Below are 23,597 nucleotides of genomic sequence, written 5' to 3' on the forward strand. Positions count from 1 at the left end.
TATTGTCGAAGGCTTTCATGGCTGGAATCACTAGGTTGCTGTAAGTTTTTGCGGGCTATATGGCCATGGTCTAGAGGCATTCTCTCCTGACGTTTTGTCTGCATCTATGGCAAGCATCCTAAGAGGTAGTGAGGTCTGTTGGAGCTAGGAAAATGGGTTTATATTCACTCCTAGCTCCAACAGACAGGAATCCTTTGTCCCACACTGGTCATTCCACAGATATATAAACCCCTTTTTCCTAGCTCCAACAGACCTCACTACTTCTGAAGATGCTTGCCATCAGGAGAGAATGCTTCTAAACATGGCCATATAGCCCGAAAAAACTTACAGCAACCTATGTTCCTGCTTTTGCAATCCTGCGTGCGTTTTCTGAAAATTAACCTTTACTGAGTTCAATGGGACTTAATCCTACTCATTGACTAGGTAAATGGATACAAACCTATAATAAGGTCATAGGTCTTCAGCCATGTACTTAGTCATTGAATTGGGGAGAAGACTGAGTATGTAAACTATATTTGATGTGCACACACAGAGAGGAATGAATTACCCTTCTTTATTGAAATACCACTGAGTGGTTATTTTGATAATGTGTTGATGTCAGTGAAAAAATATTTAGAGTAAATCAAAAGGTGATCCTTGGAAACGGCAGTGCCTGGAAAAGGTCTCCCAAAATTAGTTTTTGTGAAGGTTTGAAATGAAACACAGAGGATGTCGGTGCGGAGAAGACATTTCATCGCAGTGGTCTTGTGTCGATTCCCTGTGAAAGCGAGAGGACGAAAAGTGTCCCTTCTCAAAATAAGTGCCAAGCTATTGTCTCCAAAACAGGTGTCCAAACTGGCCAACAAAATCTCAGCAGAGATTTTGGAAATTTTATGTATTTCCAAAAACTCCTCAACCATCAAGTTTGGGAAAAGGTAACTTATCCAAGTTTGTTTTGGCTCGCCGGAGTCCCAAATTTGGGCACGATGTTCAGTCCAGAAAACGCAGTCCGCATTGCACAAATATAGGGGCGTCGAGCAGGTGTTGCAAAAAACAGCCAAGCCAACAGGGAGAGGAAGGGCATCATGGGTCCCTTTCATAGAGAGGAATGCTGGTGCATGTTGGGATCAGGTGCCCATCCTTTTGGGGTGTTGGGCATTAGTACCCAGAGACTCTGGGGTCAGCTGAGATGGAGCTGAATCCATACAGTCAGATCCTAAACCTCTTTTCTTGAAGGTTTGCAAGTTCCTCATTCCCCAGCATCTTGGGCATTAGGGGACTCATTGTTGATGGGTCTTGGGCATTAAAGTGTTCCTTTACTGTTGGGTCTTGGGCATTGAGTTCCCATCATTGTTGGGTGTTGGGCATTAGATGCCCCATTGTTGACGGGTCTTGGGCATTGGGTTCCCCATCATTGTTGGGTGTCAGGCATTAGGTGTCTCATTGGGGATAGGCTGACCCATCATTGTTAGGTATCAGCATTCGGTGACCCATCATTGTTGGATCTTGGTTATTAGTTGCCCCATTGTTGATGGCTCATGGGCATTAAAGTGTTTCATTACTGTTGAGTTTTGGGCATTAAGCACCCTGCTATTGTTGAGTGTTGGGTATTAGGTGTGACCAATTATTGTTGAGTGTTGGGCATTAGGTGCCCCATTGTTGATGGGTCACGGGCATCAAAGTGTTCCATTACTGTTGGGTCTTGGGCATTAGGTGCCCTGCTATTGTTGAGTGTTGGATATTAGGTGTGAACCATCATTGTTGAGTGTTGGGCATTAGGTGCCCCATTGTTGGTGGGTCTTGGGCACTGGGTGACCCATTGTTGTTGGATATTGGCATTTGATGACCCATCATTGTTGGATCTTGGGCATTAGGTGCCCCATTGTTGATGGGTCTTAGGCATTAAAGTGTTCCATTACTGTTGGGTCTTGGGCATTAGGTGCCCTGTTATTGTTGAGTGTTGGGTATTAGGTGTGACCCATCATTGCTGAGTGTCAGCATTGGGGCCCAATCATTTTTGGGTTTTGGGCATTAAGTAGCCCGTCATTGTTAGATCTTGGGCATTGGGTTCCCCATCATATTGTTTTAATATTGTATATTTTAAATTGTATTGTAATTTTTTTAAATGTTAGCCGCTTTGACTCCTTATGGAGAGAAAAAGCAGGATATAAATAAACATCATAACAACAACAGCAACAACAGGCACCCTGCTCTTGTTGTATTGGACATTAGGTAACCCATCATTGTTGGGTGTTGGGTATTGGATTCCCCATCATTGTTGGGTATTGGCATTAGGTAACCTATCATTGTTAGGTCTTGGCATTGTGTTCCCCATAATTGTTAGATCTTGGGCATTAGGCACCTTGTTGTTGTTGTTGGGTGTCAGGCATTGGGTTCCCTATCATTGTTGGGTGTCAGGCATTAGGTTCCCCATCATTGTTAGGTGTTGGGCATTGGATTTCCCATCATTGTTGGGTGTTGGGCGTTAAGCACCCTGTTGTCATTGAGAGTTGGGCATTAGGTGACCCATTATTGTTGGGTGTCGGGCATTAGGTGTGCAATCACTGTTGGGTATTGGGCATTAGGTCCCCCATCATTGTGGTGTGTTGCCCATTAAGTGTCACTATTGGGTGGCAGGCATTAGATGCCCCATGGTTGTTGGGTGTCAAACATTGAGTACCCCATCATTACTGAGTGTAGGCATTAGGTGCCCCATTATTAAGTACTGGGCATCAGGTGCCTGGTTTTGTTGGGTGTTGGGCATCCGATGCCCCATCATGTAGTCCATCCCTAGTGTAGAGGTGAAGGGATTCAGGCAGGACAGTGAGTAAGCAGCTTTGCTCCAAGCAATTACAGTGCTTAGGCAGGAGGACACCTCCGTGGAAAAACGAGGAGTGCAGCTGTGGTGGTGGGTGAGGAAAGACTACATTCCCCCTGGCCTACAAGCTGAGGTCTACCACAATGTGCTTGTAGACCAAGGTGTTGCCCTTGAAGCTGGGGGCCAGCAGGACATTCATGTCCTCCAATGGCACAGGGCGGAAAGCGCGTGGTGCTTGGACGGAGAGCTCCTGGAACTTGGAGAACTTTTGCTTCTCTTCTTCCCAGAGGTAGATGTGGGTGAAGGAGAAGTCACTGCCCAGGGCCATGTACTGGCGCTGGGCTACTCGGAATGGCTCCATGACCATGGATCCCCGGGAGGGAAGGGTCTGCACCTCCGTGAAGCGCTGCCCCTCCCACTTGACCACCTTGGAGTCCCCAATGTAGCGGCTGAGGCACAGGTAGTTGTCCCGCTTCACCCGGAAGTGCTTGACCATCTGGACATCCATCACATCTGACACATCGCCAAGGTGGACAAACTGCTTCTGGGCACGGTTCCACTGGTAGATGATGGGGGCCTGGGAGCTGCTGGAGATGATCAGCCGGGGCTTGCCCTCCACCTCCACATACTCCACATCCGTGTCCCGGTGCCACGAGTGCAAATCCTGGTGTGGGTAGAAGCCGTTCTGGTTCCAGCGGTAGAGGCTGGTGGAGCCAGCCTTGGAGCTGTCAGCAATGACGAAGAACCACTCGCCCTCGATCTGGAAGGCCTCAATGTCATTGGGCTTGCGGATCTTCTGGCTGTCGATGTCCTGGATCTTGATGAACTTGTCTATGTTGGTGTCCCAGCGGTAGATGTAGGAGCCCCCAAAGAGCTGGGCCACCACCACATAGAGCTGGGATTCAGCCACGATGGGCTTGCAGTAGACGGCCGAATGGGCTGGAGGGGAAAGACAGAGGCATCAGCGTAGGAGGGGAAAGACCCAACATTATTGGCCCTACAGGGCTAACATAGCAAAGGAAATCATGGAGTTCTCCCGATGCTTGTGAACTACACTCCTCATCATCCCTCACCACTGGCAAGACTGTTGGGAACTACACTTCAATTATATCTAACAGTGGTTGCTGTCCTGTTAGTTCATTCCAGCTAGAGTAGACCCATTCAATCGTTCAATGATCAGTCAACATTGGATCAACTAGTCTACTCAAGTCAGAAATCATGACATTCTCAAGATGCTTGTGAACTGCATTTCCCATCATCCCTCACCATGGGCAAGACTGCTGGGAACTGCACTCCAATTATATCTAACAGATATATTTGCTGTCAGTCATTCAATGATCAGTCAACATTGAGTCAACTAGTCTACTCAAGTCAAGACCAACAACAGGATTAAGGGCAGTGTTTATATTATTATTTTCACATTGGTTGGTCCCAACTAGAGTAGACCATTTCATTACTCAATGGTCAATCAACATGGAGATAAATCTCCTGAATTCAATAGGTCTACTCAAGTCAAGAACAACAACAGGGATTAGGGCAGCATCTATATTATTATTATTATTATCATCATCATCATCATCATCATCATCATCATCATCATCACATTATTCAATCATCAGTCAACCTGTAGGGAAATATTTTTGATTCAATGTGTCTACTCAGATCAAGACTAACAGCAGGATTTGGAGCAGTATTTATGTTATTATCATCCTCATTCTCATCAACAACAACATGTTGTTGTTGTTGTTGTTGTTGTTGTTGTCGTCATCAATATCATCATGTTGGTTCATACCAACTGGAGTTGGTATGAACAATTGTTCAGTGTTCAGTCAACATGGAGATAAATCTTGGTTCAACAGGTCTACTCAAGTCAAGACCAACAACAGCAATTAGGACAGTATCTAACTTATTATTATCACACTAGCTGTACCCGGCCACGTTTTGCTGTGTCCCTGTGTGGTGAAATGGAAAAGAAAGAAAAGAGAAAGCGCTGGACTCTAATATATGTAATTTTGTAATGCTTGTGGGTAAACATATTTTCTGCTGTTCTATTGTCTGTGCAGATGTAGAGATCGATATATATGGTTTATCATATCTATGGCTGCCTGGTCCTCTGTATGGAGGGCTTTGATGGTATCTTCTTGCATGTTAAAAGAGGGTTGGACTGGATCGTCTTGGGGAGCTCTTCCAGATGTATGATACCTGTGGTGTGTGGGCATGTGATTCTATCCTATTTATGGCTGGCTGGCCATCTGCCTGGAGGGCTTTATTGGTGTCTTCTTGCCTGGCCTGCCTCCCCCAGCCTTCCCAAGGCTGGGGGAGGCATGTATGTGTATGTATATGTTTGTGTATGTCCCATTTATGTGTATGCATATGTGTGTAAATGTGTGGGGGGGGGGTGGATGGTTTTTCATTTCTATGGCTGGCTGGCCATCTGCCTGGAGGGCTTTGATGGTGTCCTCTTGCATGGTAGAAGAGGGTTGGAATGGATGGCCTCGGGGTCTTTTCCAGATCTGTGATACCTGTGGTATGTGTGCGTGCGATTCTATCCTATCTATGGCTGGCTGGTCATCTGCCTGGAGGGCTTTATTGGTGTCTTCTTGCCTGGTCTGCCTCCCCCAGCCTTCCCAAGGCCCCTCTCTCACCACAGCCTTGCAGACCGCCTCCTCGGCCTTCTCCATTGAGTCCCTTCCAAAAGGCCTTTGGCATCCCTGCCCTCCTCCTCCTTTCCTTCCCATTGGCGTGGCAACCGCCACTTGCAGAGAGTGCCAATCAGTGAGTAAGGTGGCAGTGTTCCCCTTCAGCCAATGAGCGAGCATGGAGTGGGGAGGGAAGGGGGCAATGCTAAGCACAGGAGATATAAGGTTTAGAACTTTAGCAGTTGCCTGGGTGACCAGCAGATGGTGCTGTTTTGAAACATGACATATTTTTACCTGTCTCAGGTGTGACATCTGTATTGTAGTTGGGTTTTGATAATTTTAAAACCTTCATCTGTTCGATTGCTACATTGTGTCCCAATTTTGAAGCAATAAGTAAAATATTGTTTGAGTTATGAGGTCACTCACAAACAGACATTTACATTTTTATTTATACAGATTGGTTGTTCCCCATCTATCAATTCATTTATTGACTTTGTTTTATATCCCATCACCTCCTTCATTGAGGGACTCAGAGTGGCTATCCATCCATCTATCTATCTATCTATCTATCTATCTATCTATCTGAGACAGATATAATATCATAGGTTTGAAAGGGACCCACAAAGGCCATCCAGCCCAGCCCCCTTCTTTCTGTGAGACAGGAAGGCCCCAAGTTATGAACAAGAGAGGTTTTGTAGGTTGTTCTTAAAGTTGAATTTGATTGTGAGTCAGAACAGAGACATTTTTTAAGTGTAGCTCCAGGCAAATATACAGATAGATGGAGAAATAGATAACCTTTGGTTGGCACAGGGAAGAGTTAACACCTCTGTGGTTTGTTTGTAAGTTGAATGTTTGTAACGGGGGGGGGGGGGGGAGGACGGCCTGTACTGGATGGCAGGTCCTTACCAGGGATGCGGTCAAAATCCCGGAACTTGCGTTCAACGTAGTCCCACTTGAGGATGGCACAGCTGCTGGAGCTGGGCTGGGCCAAGGCCACATAGAGGTCGCTGGCATAGAGAAAGGGTTCTGCAGACACCGACTGGAATGGCAGCACCTGATGCACCACGAAATCTGGGCCAGAAAGAGTCAGAGAGAGACATAGTGCACTCAGACAAGTTGAGATCATTGCCCAAATGGCTAAAGACTGGGTTCTCCCAAAGAGCTTTAAGCACAAGATCCTGCATCTGGCCTAGGAACCTTGGAGAGACTCTTTCTGATCAATACCATGTGTGGATTGAATGTATGTATGAATGGAGCCTGGCAAAATCTGAAAACACCATCTTAAAATTGAGGTCTGGAAAACTACAAAAGGAGGTGAAGAATTCATAAAGGGCCAAACTACTGAACTGCTGACATGACCTGAGACAATGATTAACTCTTGTGTGGAAAACAACATGTTTACATGGTCAAAGACAATGAATCTTTAAGTTAAAGAAGCAAACACAATGCACCTTGATTAAGAAGGAAAATTAACAACAGTCCAGATTTGATGGAGTCCACAAGTTTTGGCTGGAAAAACAACCTACATATTACAATTTGGACAACAGCAGCAAGAAATGTGCCATATAAGAATCATAGAATCCTGGAGATGGAGGAGACAGGATAGTATAAAAATAAGGTAAATAATAAAAAATGGTTCCTAAAGGGCCAAACTGATGAACTGCTGACATAACTCGAGACAATGATTAACGCTTGGGTGGAAAACAACATGTTTACATGGTCAAAGACAATGGGTCTTTAAGTTAAGAAGCAAACACAATGCACCTTGCTTAAGAAGGAAAATTAACATCAGCCCAGAATTGATGGAGTCCACAAGTTTTGGCTGGAAAAACAACCTACATATTACAATTTGGACAACAGCAGCAAGAAATGTGCCATATAAGAATCTCAGAATCCTGGAGTTGGAGGAGATAGGGTGATTACAGATAACCCAGCATTTACAGATCAGAAGAGATAGTGTGAAACAGAGATAAATCAGGTGTTTCAAGAGACTGAAAGATAAACAAAGGAAACTCAGCTGTGAGAATCCTAGAATCCTAGTGTTGGAAGAGACCTCATGGGTCATCCACTCCAACTCCTTTCTTCCAAAAAGCAGGGCGATAACATTCAAAACACCCCTGACAGATGACCATCCAGCCTCTGCTTAAAAGCCTCCAAAGAAGGAGCCTCCACCACACTTTGGGGTAGAGAGTTCCACTGCTGAACAGCTCTCACAGTCAGGAAGTTCTTCCTCATGTTCAGGTAGAATCTCCTTTCTTTCCTGTAGTTCAAAGCCATTGTTCCATGTCCTAGCTTCCAGGATAGCAAAAAACAAGCCTGCTCCCTCCTCCCTATGATTTCCCTTCACCTACTTATCCCTGGCTCTCCTCATGTCTGCTCTCAGCCTTCTCTTCTGCAGGCTAAACATGGCCAGCTCTTGAACCTGCTCCTCATAGGAGCTTGTTCTCCAGACCCTTGATCCTTTGAGTCAACCTGCACTGCTTCCTCCTCCCACTTCCCAGTTTACAATCCCATTTGCAAGGGTTTTTTGCCAATAGCAGAAATCCTGACCAGTAGTGACACAATCGAAGTCCTTGAGGGGCAGCTCCCGGATCTTCTGGCCTTGATACCGAGGAGGCCCACCACAGAAGAGGGCAGGGACGCTGGTGTTAGTGCTCTCCATCCACTCCACCAGCCACTTGATGTTGCAGTCACAGGTCAGGGCATTGCCACGCAGGTCTCTGTGGGAGGCAGGAAACACAGAGTCATTCGGCAAGTGAATATATTCTCCATATGTAGTTCCAACTACTGCTCTGTCCTCATGAGGCACTTTCCCCCCCGCCCTTAATGAAGGCCTAACTCTACTGTTCCGGTCCTTTTGTGTTCCTCCCTCAGAAACACATTCTACATATCTCGTCCAGGGTTTTATCAATTTTATCGATTTTATTTCTAGTACATTTGGCCTGCCCGCTGTGTTCTATTTCTCTATCATGTTATTTTGAAACTATTTTATTTTGTTATTTCATGTGTTTATTTTGATGGTATTTTTGCTTCTTGTATTTTATTTTGCTATACTGTAATTTTGGGCTTGGCCTCATGTTAGCTGCCCCGAGTCCCATTCGGAGAGATGGTGGCGGGGTATAAATAAATATTTTTGTTATTATTGTTATTATTATTAGTAGTAGTATTATGAGAAAGTTGTTGTTCTACTCCAGGAACTTTGTTTTTGTGGCTGCCACAAACTACGTTGAACTGGTTGAGACTCAACAAAGAGATATTATTATTATTATTATTATTATTATTATTATTATTATTATTACATACTAGCTCAAGTACCCGGCATTGCCCAGGTTATTTGAAAAAGTCAATTTTAAAATTGTCCAAAATGCATAAGGTTGTGGGTGAACTGCAACTCACAACTCAGGTTAACCCTGAAAAACTCGATCAGTATTTAAAGTTTGTTATGTTGGGTGACTTTGCGCTAGATGGATCATCAATGGGGTTTGGTCTGCTCTCTGGCTGCAGGGTAAACTACAACTCCCACTATGAGAAGTCAGTCTCGTCCAACCCATCCAGTAGATTGAGTTAGTCATGGAGGTTCTGTGTGCCAAGTTTGGTCCCGGTCTATCATCAGTGGAGATCACTGTTTCTCTGGTTGTAGGTGAACTACAACTCCCAGAAAAGAAGGTCAGTTCCCCTCTCCCTTCCCAAACCCTTCCAGTTACCAATTTTTGGCACATCAGGTCTATGCGTCAAGCAGAGGCAGCCCTAGGTAATTTTCAAAAGGTAAGCAAACCGTATTTTGGCACCTGCCAACCCCCCCCCCCCCCACCACCACCACCGCCACCACCCTCCCAACCAATCATTGATATATATTTTTTCTGTTCATCATGGGGGTTCTGTGTGCCATATTTGGTTCAATTCCATCATTGGTGGAGTTGAGAATGCTCTTTGATTGTAGGTGAACTATACATCCCAGTAACTACAACTCACATATGTCAAAGTCTATTTTTCCCCAAGAGCGCCTCAAGAGCGCCCCTGGGCAAAATCAACTATACTGCGAATGCTTACTTTGCGTAACGGGTTGAGCCGCCCCTGGCTTCAAGTTTGTTCCAGATCCATCAGTGTTTGGGTTCATTGTGCTCTCTGGATGTATGTGAACTACAACACCCCCAAATCAAGGAGAATTTTCCCCAAAGACCTCCAGTATTTTTTTGCTGGTCATGAGGGCTCTGTGTGCCAAGTGTGGTCCCAGTCCATTGTTGGTGGGGGTCACAGTATTGCTGGATGCAGATGAACTACAACTCCCAAAATCAATATCCATTCCCACAAACCATTGCAGCATATTCAGTTGTTACTGATCAATTCCTATTCTCTGTGTGCTATAGAAATGGGTAGGAAAGGGTTAAGAGAGAGGCAGTGGGCGGGGTCATGCAAATTTGGAGAGAGAAAGGAACCCTGAGATGTCCATTCTGGAGGAAAAACAGAACATCTAGGATGAAATGGTCCCTGAATGAAAGCATTCCTTGAGTGTTGGGCAGTATGGTGTTTGGGGAGGACATTGGCAGGGATTGGGAGACATGTTCATGGCGCTCACAAAAACAAAGTTTCTGGAGTTGAACAACTCCTTTCAAAGCAAGGACAGCACAATTAAATAGGAAATAACACTTTTAAGCCAGGAACAGAACATTTTTCACATTTTGTTACATAGTGTAACAACCATTAAGCTGTTCGGAATTGTGGTAGTTAAAGTCCAAAACACCTGGCGGGCCAACGTTTACCCATGCTTGTTCTACAGTATCGATGCACCTTGAGGAGTCCCTATATCAGTTGAAAATAAAGCAAATCACAGTCATCCTCTTCAATGAAGAAATAAGAAAGCTTACAGGTCGCTGAGGATTTCCAAGGGCTTCAAGAGATCCCTGGGCAACGTCTGCAGGTTGTTGTTGGCCAAAGACCTGGAACACAATCAGAAAGAAATGTTAGATGTTAGGGAAAGGTGCACATCTGCACCCATAAAGCCCCCTGAGGTGAATGTTCCAGATGTTGCACCAAACAACTGTCTTCTCTTTCTTTTGCATTTGAGGTTTTGAAAGGAGTGCTTTTTCACCAGCAAGGAGGAGCATTTTATGGACAGGCTCTCTTGCTGCTTTCCTTCCTTCCTCCTTTTCCCTCATACACTTCCCCTCTCCTTCCTTCCTGCCTTCCTTACTTACTTACTTCCTTCCTTCCTTCCCTTTTCTTCATACACCTCCCTCCCTTTTTCTTTGACTTCCTTCCTTCCTTCCTTTCCCTTCTTTCTTTCCTTTGCCCTCCCATCTTTCCTTCTCTCCATAGTTTTCCCCCTCCCTTTTCTTCCCTTCTTTTCCCTTTCTCTCTTTCCTTCTTTCCTTTCCATTCCTTCTTGCCTTCCCATCTTTACTTCCCGCCTCTCATAGTGTTTCCCCTTTTCCTTCCCTCCCTTTTCTTTTCCTCTCCTTCCTTCCTTCCATTTCCTTCATACATCTCCCTCCCTTTTTCTTTGACTTCCTTCCTTCCTTTCCCTTCTTTCTTTCCTTTGCTTTCCTGTCTTTCCTTCTCTCCCTTCATAGTTTTCCACCTTCCTTTTCTCTTTCTTCCCTCCTTTTTATTTCCGCCCTCCCTTCCCTTCCCTTCTTTTCCTTTTCTTTCTTTCCTTCTTTCCTTTCCATTCTCTTCCTTCCTTCTTCCATTCCTTCTTGCCTTCCCATCTTTCCTTCCCTCCTCTCATAGTTTTTCCCCTTTTCCTTCACTCCCTTTTCTTTTTCCTCAGCTTCCTTCCTTCTTTTCTCTTCCTGTCTTTCCTTCCCTCCCCTCACAGTTTTCCCCTTTTTATTCCTTCCTTTTTCTTTTCCTCACCTTCATCTCCTTCCTTCCTTCCTTCCTCTCCTTCCTTCCTTCCCATTCTCTTCTTTCCTTTCTCTTCCTTCCTTCTCTTCCTTTCCCTTCCCATCTTTCCTCCCCTCCCCTCATAGTTCTCCCCCTTTTTATTCCTTCCTTTTTCTTTTCATCATATTCCTTCCTTCCTTCCTTCCTTCCTTCCTTCCCATTCTCTTCTTTTCTTTCTCTTTCTTCCTTCTTCCCTTCCTATCTTTCCTTCCCTTCACTCTTTCTTCTCTTATTTTTCTTTCCCCCTCCCTTCCCTTCCCTTCTTTTCCTTTTCATCTCTTTCCTTCTTTCCTTCCTTCCCCACATGCAACAGCTAATCCAGTGACATCACAGAGGGTGGTATCAACAGATCAACATACATACTTTGACATATTTCTTGGTTTTGTTTTTGTTGTTGTTTAGATCACATAACAAGATCAGTACACAGCAAACAAGATGACTATGCTGGCTTTTGTATTTGATCACACGCTGGATACAGTTACTCTACTCTGAACTCAAAAACAGGAAACAGAATGTTGTTGGACAGGAAAAGAAATCGAAAGATGGTCTTAAAGCCAACCTTAAAAACGTATTGTTGAAGGCTTTCATGGCCAGAATCACTGGATTGTTGTAGGTTTTTTTGGGCTATATGGCCATGTTCTAGAGGCATTCTCTCCTGACATTTCGCCTGCATCTATGGCAAGCATCCTCAGAGGTAGGGAGGTCTGTTGGAACTACAACAACCCAACCTTAAAAATGGTGGCATAGACACCGAGAAATGGGAAGCCCTGGCTCTTGAGCGCTCTAACTGGAGGTCAGCTGTGACCAGCAGTGCTGCAGAATTTGAAGAGGCATGAATGGAGGGCAAAAGGAAGAAACATGCCAAGAGGAAGACAGCGCGTCAAGCCAATCCTGACTGGTATCGCCTTCCACCTGGAGACCGATGTCCTCACTGTGGAAAACAGGCAGATCAAGAATAGGGCTCCATAGCCACCTATGGACCCACTACCAAGACACCACATCTGGAAGACCATCATCCTCAAGCTACGAGGGATCGCCTAAGTAAGTAAAGTAGGTAAGGACACTTCCTATTTATTATTATTATTATTTATTATTATTATTATTATTATTATTAGGGTTCCTGTTCTTATGACTCACAGGTGCGTCAGCGATTTGAGCCCACGAAAGGTGCCTTTCGACAAGGCCTGGATTTCATTGTTCTCGATGAACCTGAGGAGGAAGAATGGGATTTTTATTTTTGAGCACTAACACTATGTAACAAAATTCGAAACATTTTCAGTTCCTGGTTATCAGATATTTACATTACGGTTCACTATAGTAGCAAAATGACAGTTATGAAGTAGCAACGAAAATAATGTTGTGGTTGGGGGTCACCACAACATGAGGAACTGTATTAAGAGGTTGTGGCATTAGGATGGTAGAGAAACACTACCATAAATAATGGTTGACTTGTAATAATAACAGCATCATCTGCAAAGAGATTTAATATTATCTCTTCCTTCTCTATTCCTTCCTTCTCTATTTTATAACCTATCCAATTCGTGTTATTTCAGATACTATTAGCTAATATTTCTATAGCTATTACAAATAGAGTCTCTATCCACCAGCTATTCTCCCATTGGCACTCATAGTGGGGTCTCCACCCCCCCCCCCAAAACAAAACACATGCATCGTACAGGTATTGCAGGTGCGACAGCCCCACAAAGGCATTGTCCCGGATCATGGCAAATTTGTTGGAGTTCAGCAACCTGCAAAGGAAAACAGAGAAAGGATTGGAGATGGGAGACTCACAGGGATGGATCAGTTAGGGCCAAGGTGGAAAACATATCAGTGGATATTATTATTATGGTATTATTATTTTGTTAAAACAGAATTTTTGGTATTTTTCAAAATCACAGTTAAAATCCGTAAAAGCAGATTGAAAATATTCATATCCAAAGCAATGCAACACCACTTCCAAGATGCCCTGGGATTTGTATTTTGGGGAGGGCTCTAGTTCCAGGGAGTGCTCTGTAGTACGGCTCTGATGCTTCCTGGAGCTAGAGAGAGATTACACATCCCATCATCCAAATTGCCAGGAGCCCCCGGTGGTTCAGTGGGTTAAACCCCTATGCCAGCAGGACTGAAAACTGACAGGTCACAGGTTTGAATCCGGGGAGAGGCGGATGAGCTCCCTCTATCAGCTCCAGCTCCTCATGCGGGGACATGAGAGAAACCTCCCACAAGGATAATAAAAACATCAAATCATCCAGGCGTCCACTGGGCAACATCCTTGCAGACGGCCAATTCTCTCACACCAAAAGCGACTTGCAGTTTCTCAAGTCGTTCTTGACACAACAAAAAAAAATCCGAATTACCAGGATGCTGGGAGTTGTAATTGAAAAACCCTGGAATCACAGAATCGTAGAGTTGGAAGGGATCTCTAAAGACCATGCAGTCCAACCCCCACCCTTCTGCCTTCATGCAGGAAAACCACCATCAAAGCAGCCTCAACAGATGGCGATCCAGCGCCTGTTTCAAAAGGTAAAACTCATTTGGCAAAGCTTTTTCCAACCAGGACAAAACAGGAGTCAATTGGGGACATCACCATTTTTCCAGACGTACAGAAACTGCAGGAACGGGAGGTGAGCAAAGGAAGCTTCTTTGATTTCGCTGAACTGTGCATTGATCAGAGTCCTGCAAAAGAGAAAAACAAGAAAAAGGAGATGCTCAGAGATGATCTGACTGCAAAGGGCTTAAATTTCAAGATGAAGGAAGATGAAACGTAAACATTAAAGGGACGCTTGCTTACATTTAGTGCAAAGAAGAAGGACCTATTTGACCCTCTATCTATGCGATGCATTGCATGTCCCAGCATCCCCAGCCAGCCTGGGTAAAAGTGGGCATTACAAAAATCCTCACATCATCCTTATACAAGGGGCATTCATGAAAGATTTCCCCAGATCCCCTTCCTGTGGACTGAGAGCAATGAACCTTGGTCCAGTTCTGAGTCCTTCTCTCCATCGGTGACACCCAGGGACACACACTTCTCCCCTCTCTTTAAGCAACTGTCAACAACTCACTTGTAGAAGTCGGCAGGTTGCTCCAAAAGCCATGTTGTGACTTCGGAAATCAGAGTCTCGTCACCTAAGAAATGCTTGCCCTTCAACTTTCCAACAACTTCCTTGTTGGAAAAAGGTGGAAGTCCGATGGTGCGAGGTTGGATGAAAAAGGGAGATACAGGAGAATTCCAAAGCCAGAGGAGCATGCTTCTTCCATTTGGGCAACAGAGGAGTTGGGAACTGGTGCATTGTCTTGCAGAAGGCGGACACCTTTGGTGAGCATGCCAAATCTATCTCTTGCTTTTGTGGCCTCCCGCAATTTCCGCAGCTGTAAAGCCTAGTCTACCCCAGTGATCATGGTGCCCTTTGCTAGGAAACCCATCACTACTACTCTGTGCTGGTCCCAAAATACTGTGAGCATGACCTTGCCTGCCGAGAGCTGGGCACGTGCCTTCTTTGCAGGCAGTGAGTCACGATGCTTCCATTGCATCGACTGGACTTTAGTCTCAGGATCAAAGTGATGGACCTAGCTTTCACCCAGTCTGTTGGCACATCATTGTCAAGAGCACTTGACTTGTTCCTGCTTCTGGAAAGGTGTGAGCAGCCAGGGGACCCAGTGAGAGGATACCTTATGCAGGTGAAGATGGTCTTGGGTGGTTTTTTCCATCTTGACATTTTGGGTTAAGAGGCGAATGGTTACACGGCGATTTTCCAAAATGGTGACCTCCACTTGAGGGATGGTGTGTCAATCAAGAGCAGAGTGGGGTCACCCTGGAATTGCAGTTGTTTGCACCAAAGTCTGACCACACTGGAATGGAGGAGGCCAGTTCTTGAATCCATCATTTGATGGGGAATCATCACCAGAAACCTCTTTCGTCTCATCGTCCCACTTCAGCACCTGTCACATCAAGACTGTTCTCAGTTCTGAGTTATGAATTGGCACATAACCTATAGAGACTTATATCGTTGCATACGTGCAGTTTCAGCATCCTAAAATAGAAGTGGGTCAAGGGAAATATTTGATGAATGCTCCTCATATGTAGTATAATTGTTTCTTTCTGGGTTTTTTGTTTTGTTTTGTTTTGTTTTGTTTTGTTTTGTTTTGTTTTGTCGTGTCAGGAGCGACTTGAGAAACTGCACGTCACTTCTGGTGTGAGAGAATTGGCCGTCTGCAAGGACGTTGCCCAGGGGATGCCTGGATGATTGGATGTTTTTATCATCCTTGTGGGAGGCTTCTCATGTCCCCGCATGAGGAGCTGGAGCTGATAGAGAGAGCTCATCCGCCTCTCCCCGGATTCGAACCTGCAACCTGTCGGTCTTCAGTCCTGCCGGCACAGGGGACTGGAGGCAAGTCACAATAAATATGACATAATTAGGGACTGATTACATCATTATTATTATTTTACTGACACAAAAACACAGCAAACAAGATCTATATGCTGGATTTCGTATCACAAAATCACAAGTTGAACACTTCCCAAGCTTCTAGAACTGTGTGATGTATTTTCGAATTATACGCGCAGATCCAAATCAGGTGGCCTTTTGCAGTTGACAGATGGTGATTTTGTCAATGTTTATTGTTTCCAAATCCTGGCTGAGATCTTTTGGCACTGCACCAGTGTGCCGATGACCACTGAGACCACCTGCACTGGTTTATGCCAAAGCCTTTGCTGTTCAGTGTTGAGGTCCTGATCACGGTTGAGTTTTTCCTGTTGTTTTTCCTCAATGTGACTGTCACCTGGTATGGCGACATCAATAATCCAAACTTTTTTCTTTTCCACAATCATGATGTCTGGTGTATTGTGTTCCAAAACTTTTTTTAGTCTGGATTTCAAAGTCCCACAGTTTTTTGCGTGTTCATTTTCCACAACCTTTGCAGGTTTATAATCTCACCAATTCTTTACTACTGGCAGGAGGTACTTGTGACATAAGTTCCAGTTAATCATCTGGGTCACAGAGTTGTACCTCTGTTTGTAGTCTGTCTGCGCGATTTTCTTGCAGCAGCTGCGCCTTTGGTGAGTAGGTATACAATTTCACATTATTGCTCAGCCTCAATGTTCTGTCATTGGAGTATACGTCCCCTCGTGGGAAAGCCTGATTCCACAACTCCCGCTATAATGAGCCCGCCTCCGCTAATAACCTGCTTCTCTTTTATCTCACCGAGTTTTTAATTAGTTTTAATCTGTTTGTCTTTTAATCATTACATTTTTTTTGTCGTGTCAGGAGCAACTTGAGAAACTGCAAGTCGCTTCTGGTGTGAGAGAATTGGCCGTCTGCAAGGACGTTGCCCAGGGGACACCCGGACGATTTGATGTTTTTATCATCCTTGTGGGAGGCTTCTCTCATGTCCCCGTATGAGGAGCTGGAGCTAATAGAGGGAGCTCATCCGCCTCTCCCCGGATTCGAACCTGCGACCTGTCGGTCTTCAGCACTGCCGGCACAGGGGTTTAACCCACTGCGCCACCAGGGGCTCCATTATTATATTACATGTAGCCCGCCCATTGTCATTGTCCTTGGGCTTATTGTAATTTTTACATTGTGCTTATTGTAATTTTTACATTGTTATGTATTCGCGTGTTTTATGTAACTATGATGTTGTTGTTTATTGTTTGTGTTTTCGGTTTGCGTTTTCAGTTTTTCTTTATTGTAATTGTTGTTTGGGCTTGGCCTCATGTAAGCTGCTCCGAGTCCCCATCGGGGAGATGGTGGCGGGATATAAATAAAGATGATGAGGATGATGATGATGAGGATGATGATGATGATTATTATTATTATTTTTATTATTATTATTATTATTATATGATAAATGGTTTCATCAGCTTCCTTGCACAGACTGCATTTTGGGTCATCAGCTGGTTTTTCAATCCTGGCCTTAATGGCATTGGTTCTGATGGCTTGCTCCTGCGCTGCAAGAATCAGGCCTTCTGTCTCCTTCTTCAGTGCTCCATTCGTGCACCATCACCAGGTCTTTTCCTGGTCAACTTTTCCTTCAGTTTTGTCAAGGAACTGCCCATGCCATGCTTTGTGGTGCCAGCTCTCAGCTCTGGTTTGTAGTGCAGTTTTCTTGTACTGATTCTTGGTCTGCTGTGCTTTGAGAAATTTCCGATTATTGACTTCAATTAAAGCAGGTTCTTGGCTTTCCTTTACATATTATGCTAGAGTGTGTTTTTCTTCTTCAACTGCTTGTTTGACTTGTAAAAGTCCTCTGCCACCAGACCTTCTCAGCAGATAGAGCCGGTCAACATCACCGCGAAGATGTAATGAGTTATGAAGGGTCATGAGTTTTTGTGTTTTTCTGTCCAAATTGTCCAGTTCTGCCTGCGTCCAGTTTATGATGTCAACAGTATATCTTATGACAGGTATGGCCCAGGTATTTATGGCCTTGATGGTATTGCCTCCATTGAGCTTGCTTTTGAGAATTTTTCTGACTCTTTGAATGTATTCTTTGCTGACCACAGTTTTCACATGTCCATGTTTGATGTTGTCCAGCTGTAGTATGCACAGATATTTATAGGCCTCTGGCTGGTGACACTTGATTGCTTAGCCATTGGGCATATTTATGCCCTCCTTTCAATGATTTTGCCCTTCTTCAGTGCCACTGTCGAACATTTGTCCAAAGCAAACTCATCTCATTACATTTTATTTTTATATCACAGGGTGTCTGGCCCTACACCACTGGTGAAACTACACTGTCTAGCCAGTATTGCACCACCTGACATCCGCTGGGAAGTAGCAGCCAATAGTGAAAGGACCAAGGCAGTAACATCTCCAGCTCATCCCCTGTTTGGGTATCAGCCAGCACGTCAATGACTTAAATCAAGAAATAGTTTTCTAAGATCTACAGAGACACTCGTTGGAACACCTCAGCAAGCAAGAGTCCAAAAGTGGCAGGCTCAAACCCAGAACCTCAATCAATGGCTGATACCAAATGAGAGACTCCCCCCTGGGCACACAGAGGACTGGGCGACTTGGAAGACGCTGAACAGACTGCGCTCTGGCACCATGAGATGCAGAGCCAACCTTCAGAAATGGGGCTACAAAATGGAATCCACGACATGCGAGTGTGGAGAGGAGCAAACCACAGACCACCTGCTGCAATGCAACCTGAGCCCTGCCACATACACAATGGAGGACCTCCTTGCGGCAACACCAGAGGCACTCCAAGTGGCCAGATACTGGTCAAAGGACATTTAATCAACTACCAAGCTTGCAAACTTTGTGTTTTGTCTGTCTGTTTGTTTGTTTTGTTAAAATGTAATACAAATGTCTGGTTGCTCCTGACACGATAAATAAATTTTTATGCTATGTACCACTGTCACACCGAGTTCTCTTTCTCTCTCCTCTTTTTCTAAATAGCCCTCTCTGTACTTTTATAGGATTAGAAGCTGATTATCGAAATAATTAATATATTATTATTATTATTATTAATAATAATAATAATAATAATAATGTCTCATTACAATCCCTATTTGTATGCAACGGCTCACTGCCAATGCCCATTCTGCCATATTGCTATGTCTTTCTCTTTTTTCTGCTGCCTCGACTAGATTCGAACTCAGTGTTATAACTTTTGCACGGTCCCTGGGCAGAGAAGGATGTATTTAAAGTGCTCTGCTGTGATTAATGGCAGCTGCTTGCAAAACCACTTAAACAAATCAATGCGGGCCTCGGAGGAAGAACTGGGGAGATGCCAGCAAGCCGCCTGCAAACTGGGAATAAGCGGTCAGCATGAATACTTTTTCAACTGTTGTGGCTCAAGGCGATGAAGTCCTGGGAGTCCTTAGAGTTGTAGTTTGGCAAGATCTGTCGCCTTTCCTGCCAAGGGGGGCAGGCGAACTACAACTTCCATTCGCCTCGGTGATACTAAACCACATTAATGCAACAGGGCCCGTACATCCAATATCTTGCCATACTACAACTCCCAGGATTCCATGCCATAGAGCCAGAGCAGAGCCCCCGGTGGCACAGTGGGTTAAACCCCTGTGCCGGCAGGACTGAAGACCGACAGGTCGCAGGTTCGAATCCAGGGAGAGCGCGGATGAGCTCCCTCTATCAGCTCCAGCTCCCCATGCGGGGACATGAGGGAAGCCTCCCACAGGGATTTTAAAACATCAAAACATCAGGGCGTCCCCTGGGCAATGTCTTTGCAGATGGCCAATTCTCTCACACCAGAAGTGGCTTGCAGTTTCTCAAGTTGCTCCTGACACGACAAAAAAAGTTCAAAGGGTGTCAAACTGCATTAACTCCACAGTGTAGATGCATTCTCAGAGGCACTTCTGCCAGTTCCATCACCCGAAATACAGCTCTGGTACCTTTGATTCATTGCCAGTCTCCCATCCAAATACTAACCAAGTCTGAACCTACCTAGCATCCAAGTTCAGACTGGTATTAGGCCTATGGCTTGCATATATGCCTGTTGGCTTATGGATACTCTATGAATTTAAGAGTGTTTCCATAGGGAAAGGAAACTCAGAGGTGGCTTTACCTCTGACTTTGGTTCCTTCAATGCATTGGCGGTCTCCCATCCAAGTCCTAGCCAGGGCTAACCCTGCTTAGCATCCAAGATTAGAGTGAACTGGATGCCTTTGAGGCATTTAGGCCCATGCCATGAATTTAATAGGGTTTTCTTAGGCATTGAAGACTCACAATACAGTGTTCAGTGCCTTCAATTCATTGGCGGTCTCCCATCCAAGTCCCAACCAGGGCCAGCCCTGCTTAGCACACAAGATCGGATTGGACCTGGGGCCTTTGGGGTGTTTGTTATTGTTTGCATTTTGAAAATATCTCAGTTGAGATATAAGAGCAGGATAACAACAGCAACAGCAGCAGCAGCATGTAAATTTGAAACATATTCTGTTCCTGGTTTGAAAGTGCAATTTCCTGATTAATTGTGCAGTCCTTACTTTGAAAGTTGTTGTTCTACCCTCAACCTTTGAGGATATCAACCCCACTTGCCTAGTTTCCAACAGACTTCACAACCTCTGAGGATGCCTGCCATAGATGTGGGTGAAATGTCAGGAGAGAATGCTTCTGGAACATGGCCAGGCAGCCTGAAAAATTCACAGTGACCTAACTATTCCAGAAATTTTGTTTTTGTGGCACAAACTAGTTTGAATTGGTTATGATAAGACAGTCACCTCTCGACAAAGGATTCCTCCAGGCAGGAATCAGCCAGACCTTGAAACTGCCAGGCCATTACATGCTAATCAAGGTGGCCAATTGCAACATTCACATCTATGTCGAACTGACAACAGTTCTTTCTACCACCCTGGACATAATTCCACAGATATATAAACCACATTTTCCTAGCTCTCACTATCAGCTCCAGCTACTGCCCACCTAGCAGTTCATAAACATGCAAATGTGAGTAGATCAATAGGTACCGCTTTGGCGGGAAGGTAACGGCGCTCCATGTAGTCATGCTGGCCATGCAGTCATGCCAAGAACTCATGTCAGCAAGTTCAGCAGCTCAGCGGTTAACCCGCTTCACCATCCAGGGACTCCTGTTGCCTATTTGTATGTATGTATGTATAAGTGTGTAATAATGGCCAAGGTGGGAGAAAGAACTCTTGTAAGTTTTTTGGGCTATCTGGCCATGTTCCAGAAGCGTTCTGTCCTGATGTTTCGCCCACATCTATGGCAGGCATCCTCAGATGTTATGAGGTCTCTGGTAGGGTAGCAGAAGCTGGAGCTACCAGCAGGAGCTCACCCCATCCTGCAGATTCGAATTGCCAACCTTTCAGTCAGCAAGTTTAGCAGTTCAGCGGTTTAACTCACTGCGCCACCAGGCTATTCAATGCTAATCAATTGCAACTTGCCTCAAACAGACAAGCGTTCTTTCTCCCACCAACTTCCAACAACCACTGGGTTGTTGTAAGTATTTTGGGCTGTCTGGCCATGTTCCAGAAGTGTTCTCTCCTGACGTTTCGCCCACATCTATGGCAGGCATCCTCAGAGATTATGAGGTCTTTGCTAGGTTGGCAGAAGCTGGAGCTACCAGCAGGAGCTCACGCCATCCTGCAAATTCGAATCACCAACCTTTCAGTCAGCAAGTTCAGCAGCTCAGTGGTTTAAGTCATTGCGCCACCAGGCTATTCAATGCTAATCAACTGCAACTTGCCTCAAACAGACAACAACCTAGTGGTTCTGACCATGAAAGCCTTCAACAATACCTTATACTCCGTTTCTGAACCCCTGTGCCAACGGGCCTGATCACATATTGCCTGTTCCTTTTTGTCCGCCATCCATCGGAAACCATCTGCACTATGTAAATATGTTGTAAGGTCCTGTTAGCATTCTAGGTGAGAAAATTCATATTTACGACACAACTTTGACAACACAACTTTTGGAGACGAGCACACTTGGGATGGGATGATGCCTGCAGTCACCCACCTGAAAGTGCAAGGGATAATAATAATAATAATAATAATAATAATAATAATGGTTATTTGTACCCCGCTACCATCTCCCCAAGGGACTCGGTGCGGCTTACATGAGACCAAGCCCACAATACATCAATAAACAAAACATCAATAAACAAAACATCAATAAGCTATCAATACAATACAAATCATATGGGATGCACCAAGCCCTCCCTGCTAACCTTGGACTTTCGCCGCATAGAGAAGTGACCCACTTTTCCTAAAAAGGATGCACTTTCCATCCTTTTTTTGGCAAAGGATGCTAAAAGAGACTCACAGAGAGATGACATCCCGAGGCAGGTTCTTGGGAATGGCTTTGGAGTCGATGCAGAAGGCGGTGTCCCGGGTGCAAGAGCAGCTCTGTGGGCATGGAGGGGGTCGGGGGGGCCTCCGAGAGTGAGCCCCCGGCCCCCAAAGCCCAGCCAGGCCTACGAAGCAAAGCAGCAGCACCTGCCTGGAAGCCATGGCAGAGATGGAGGACAACAAAGCGGTACCCAATATCCCCCCAAAGGAGAAGATGCTGCAGCCCAGGAGGACAGGTCCCTTTCTCGGCTGGCTTGGTGCTCTTCTCCTGCAATCTGTCTCTCTGTGCGTGTTCTTCCCCAGCTGCTGCTGCTGTTGCTGTCAGCTCTGCATGATGACGGAGGAGGAACAAGAAGGAGGGAGGGAGAAAGAGGGAGAGAAAGAAAGAAAAGAAGGCAGTGCCAAAGCAGATGATGGGGTGGCAGAGAGAGGCTTCCCATTGGCATCCAAAGGCAAACAAAGCCACGCCTGGCATCTCTTGAGCCCACCAGCAATGTGGCATCATCTGCTCAGGCGCATTAGGACCCTCCAAGCATTATGCCTCACTGCTGTGTGCTTTCGAGCCATTATTCCTGACTTATGGTGACCCTATTGGGTTTCTTTGCAGGGGGCTTTTTCTTTTCAGGCTAAGAGAGTGTGGTCTGAGCTCCAAGCATTGAATCCTGCTTGCTGTGTCGTTCCTGACTTAGAGCGACCCTTTACCTAGTTCTCTGTTGCCTTTACCTACTTCTCTATGAGGTTGAGAGAGTGTGACCCACTCGAGGACCCAATCAATAGGAGTATAGTGTCTAGATCCAGGGAAGTCATGCCCCCCTTCTATTCTGCCTTGGTTAGACCACACCTGGAATATTGTGTCTAATTCTGGGCACCACAATTCAAGAGAGATATTGACAAGCTGGAATGTGTCCAGAGGAGGGCGACTCAAATGATCAAGGGTCTGGAGAACAAGCCCTATGAAGAGCAGCTTAAAGAGCTGGGAATGTTTAGCCTGAAGAAGAGAAGGCTGAGAGGAGACATTATAGCCACGTATAAATATGTGAAAGGAAGTCATAGGGAGGAGGAAGTAAACTTGTTTTCTGCTTCCCTGGAGACTAGGACACAATAGAACAATGGCTTCAAAGTACAAGAAAGGAGATTCCATCTGAACATTAAGAAGAATTTCCTGACTGTGAGAGCCATTCAGCAGTGGAACTCTCTGCCCCGGAGTGTGGTGGAGGCTCCTTCTTTGGAAGCATTTAAACAGAGCCTGGATGGCCATCTGTCAGGGGTGCTTTGAATGTGATTTTCCTGCTTCTTGGCAGGGTTTTGGACTGGATGGCCCATGAGGTCTCTTCCAACTCTATGATTCTATGATTATTTCACCCTGCGTGGCAGGATTGGTGATGGGTTGGATGGTCTTTGGGGATCCCTTCTAATGTAGCAGACTATAGAGTACCTTGGAGTCCAGTGGAGTCTCCTCTTCTTCCTCCTCCTCCTCCTCCTCCTCCTCTTCTTCTTCTTCTTCTTCTTC

At 45.2% G+C, this 23,597-nt stretch overlaps 1 protein-coding gene across 1 annotated transcript; it reads right to left on the reverse strand.

Moving 5' to 3' along the window:
- Nucleotides 1-533: 533 nt before the first annotated feature.
- On the reverse strand, nucleotides 534-22,617 carry LGI3 (leucine rich repeat LGI family member 3). Its single transcript, XM_060787285.2, has 8 exons — nucleotides 22,062-22,617; nucleotides 13,927-13,998; nucleotides 12,999-13,070; nucleotides 12,460-12,531; nucleotides 10,302-10,373; nucleotides 7,987-8,156; nucleotides 6,343-6,507; nucleotides 534-3,736 (listed from the first exon to the last, which is right to left on the reverse strand). The coding sequence occupies exons 1-8, from the start codon at nucleotides 22,247-22,249 to the stop codon at nucleotides 2,919-2,921; spliced, it is 1,629 nt and encodes a 542-aa protein (XP_060643268.2). The 5' UTR covers nucleotides 22,250-22,617; the 3' UTR covers nucleotides 534-2,918.
- Nucleotides 22,618-23,597: the final 980 nt, after the last annotated feature.

This window comes from Anolis sagrei, chromosome 7 (assembly GCF_037176765.1).
Source record: "Anolis sagrei isolate rAnoSag1 chromosome 7, rAnoSag1.mat, whole genome shotgun sequence".
In the NCBI taxonomy this organism is placed as follows: Eukaryota; Metazoa; Chordata; class Lepidosauria; order Squamata; family Dactyloidae; genus Anolis; species Anolis sagrei.

Bases quoted from the DNA above. Each gene is read 5' to 3' on its own strand.
- LGI3 (XM_060787285.2), bottom strand. From the start codon at position 22,249: ATGGCTTCCAGGCAGGTGCTGCTGCTTTGCTTCGTAGGCCTGGCTGGG. The intron at 13,071-13,926 runs GTACGTCTGGAA...TTTCCTTTGCAG, and splicing joins CTCCCGTTCCTGCAGTTTCT to GTTGCTGAACTCCAACAAAT. The intron at 10,374-12,459 runs GTGAGTCATAAG...ATTGTGTTCCAG, and splicing joins CTCAAATCGCTGACGCACCT to GTCTTTGGCCAACAACAACC.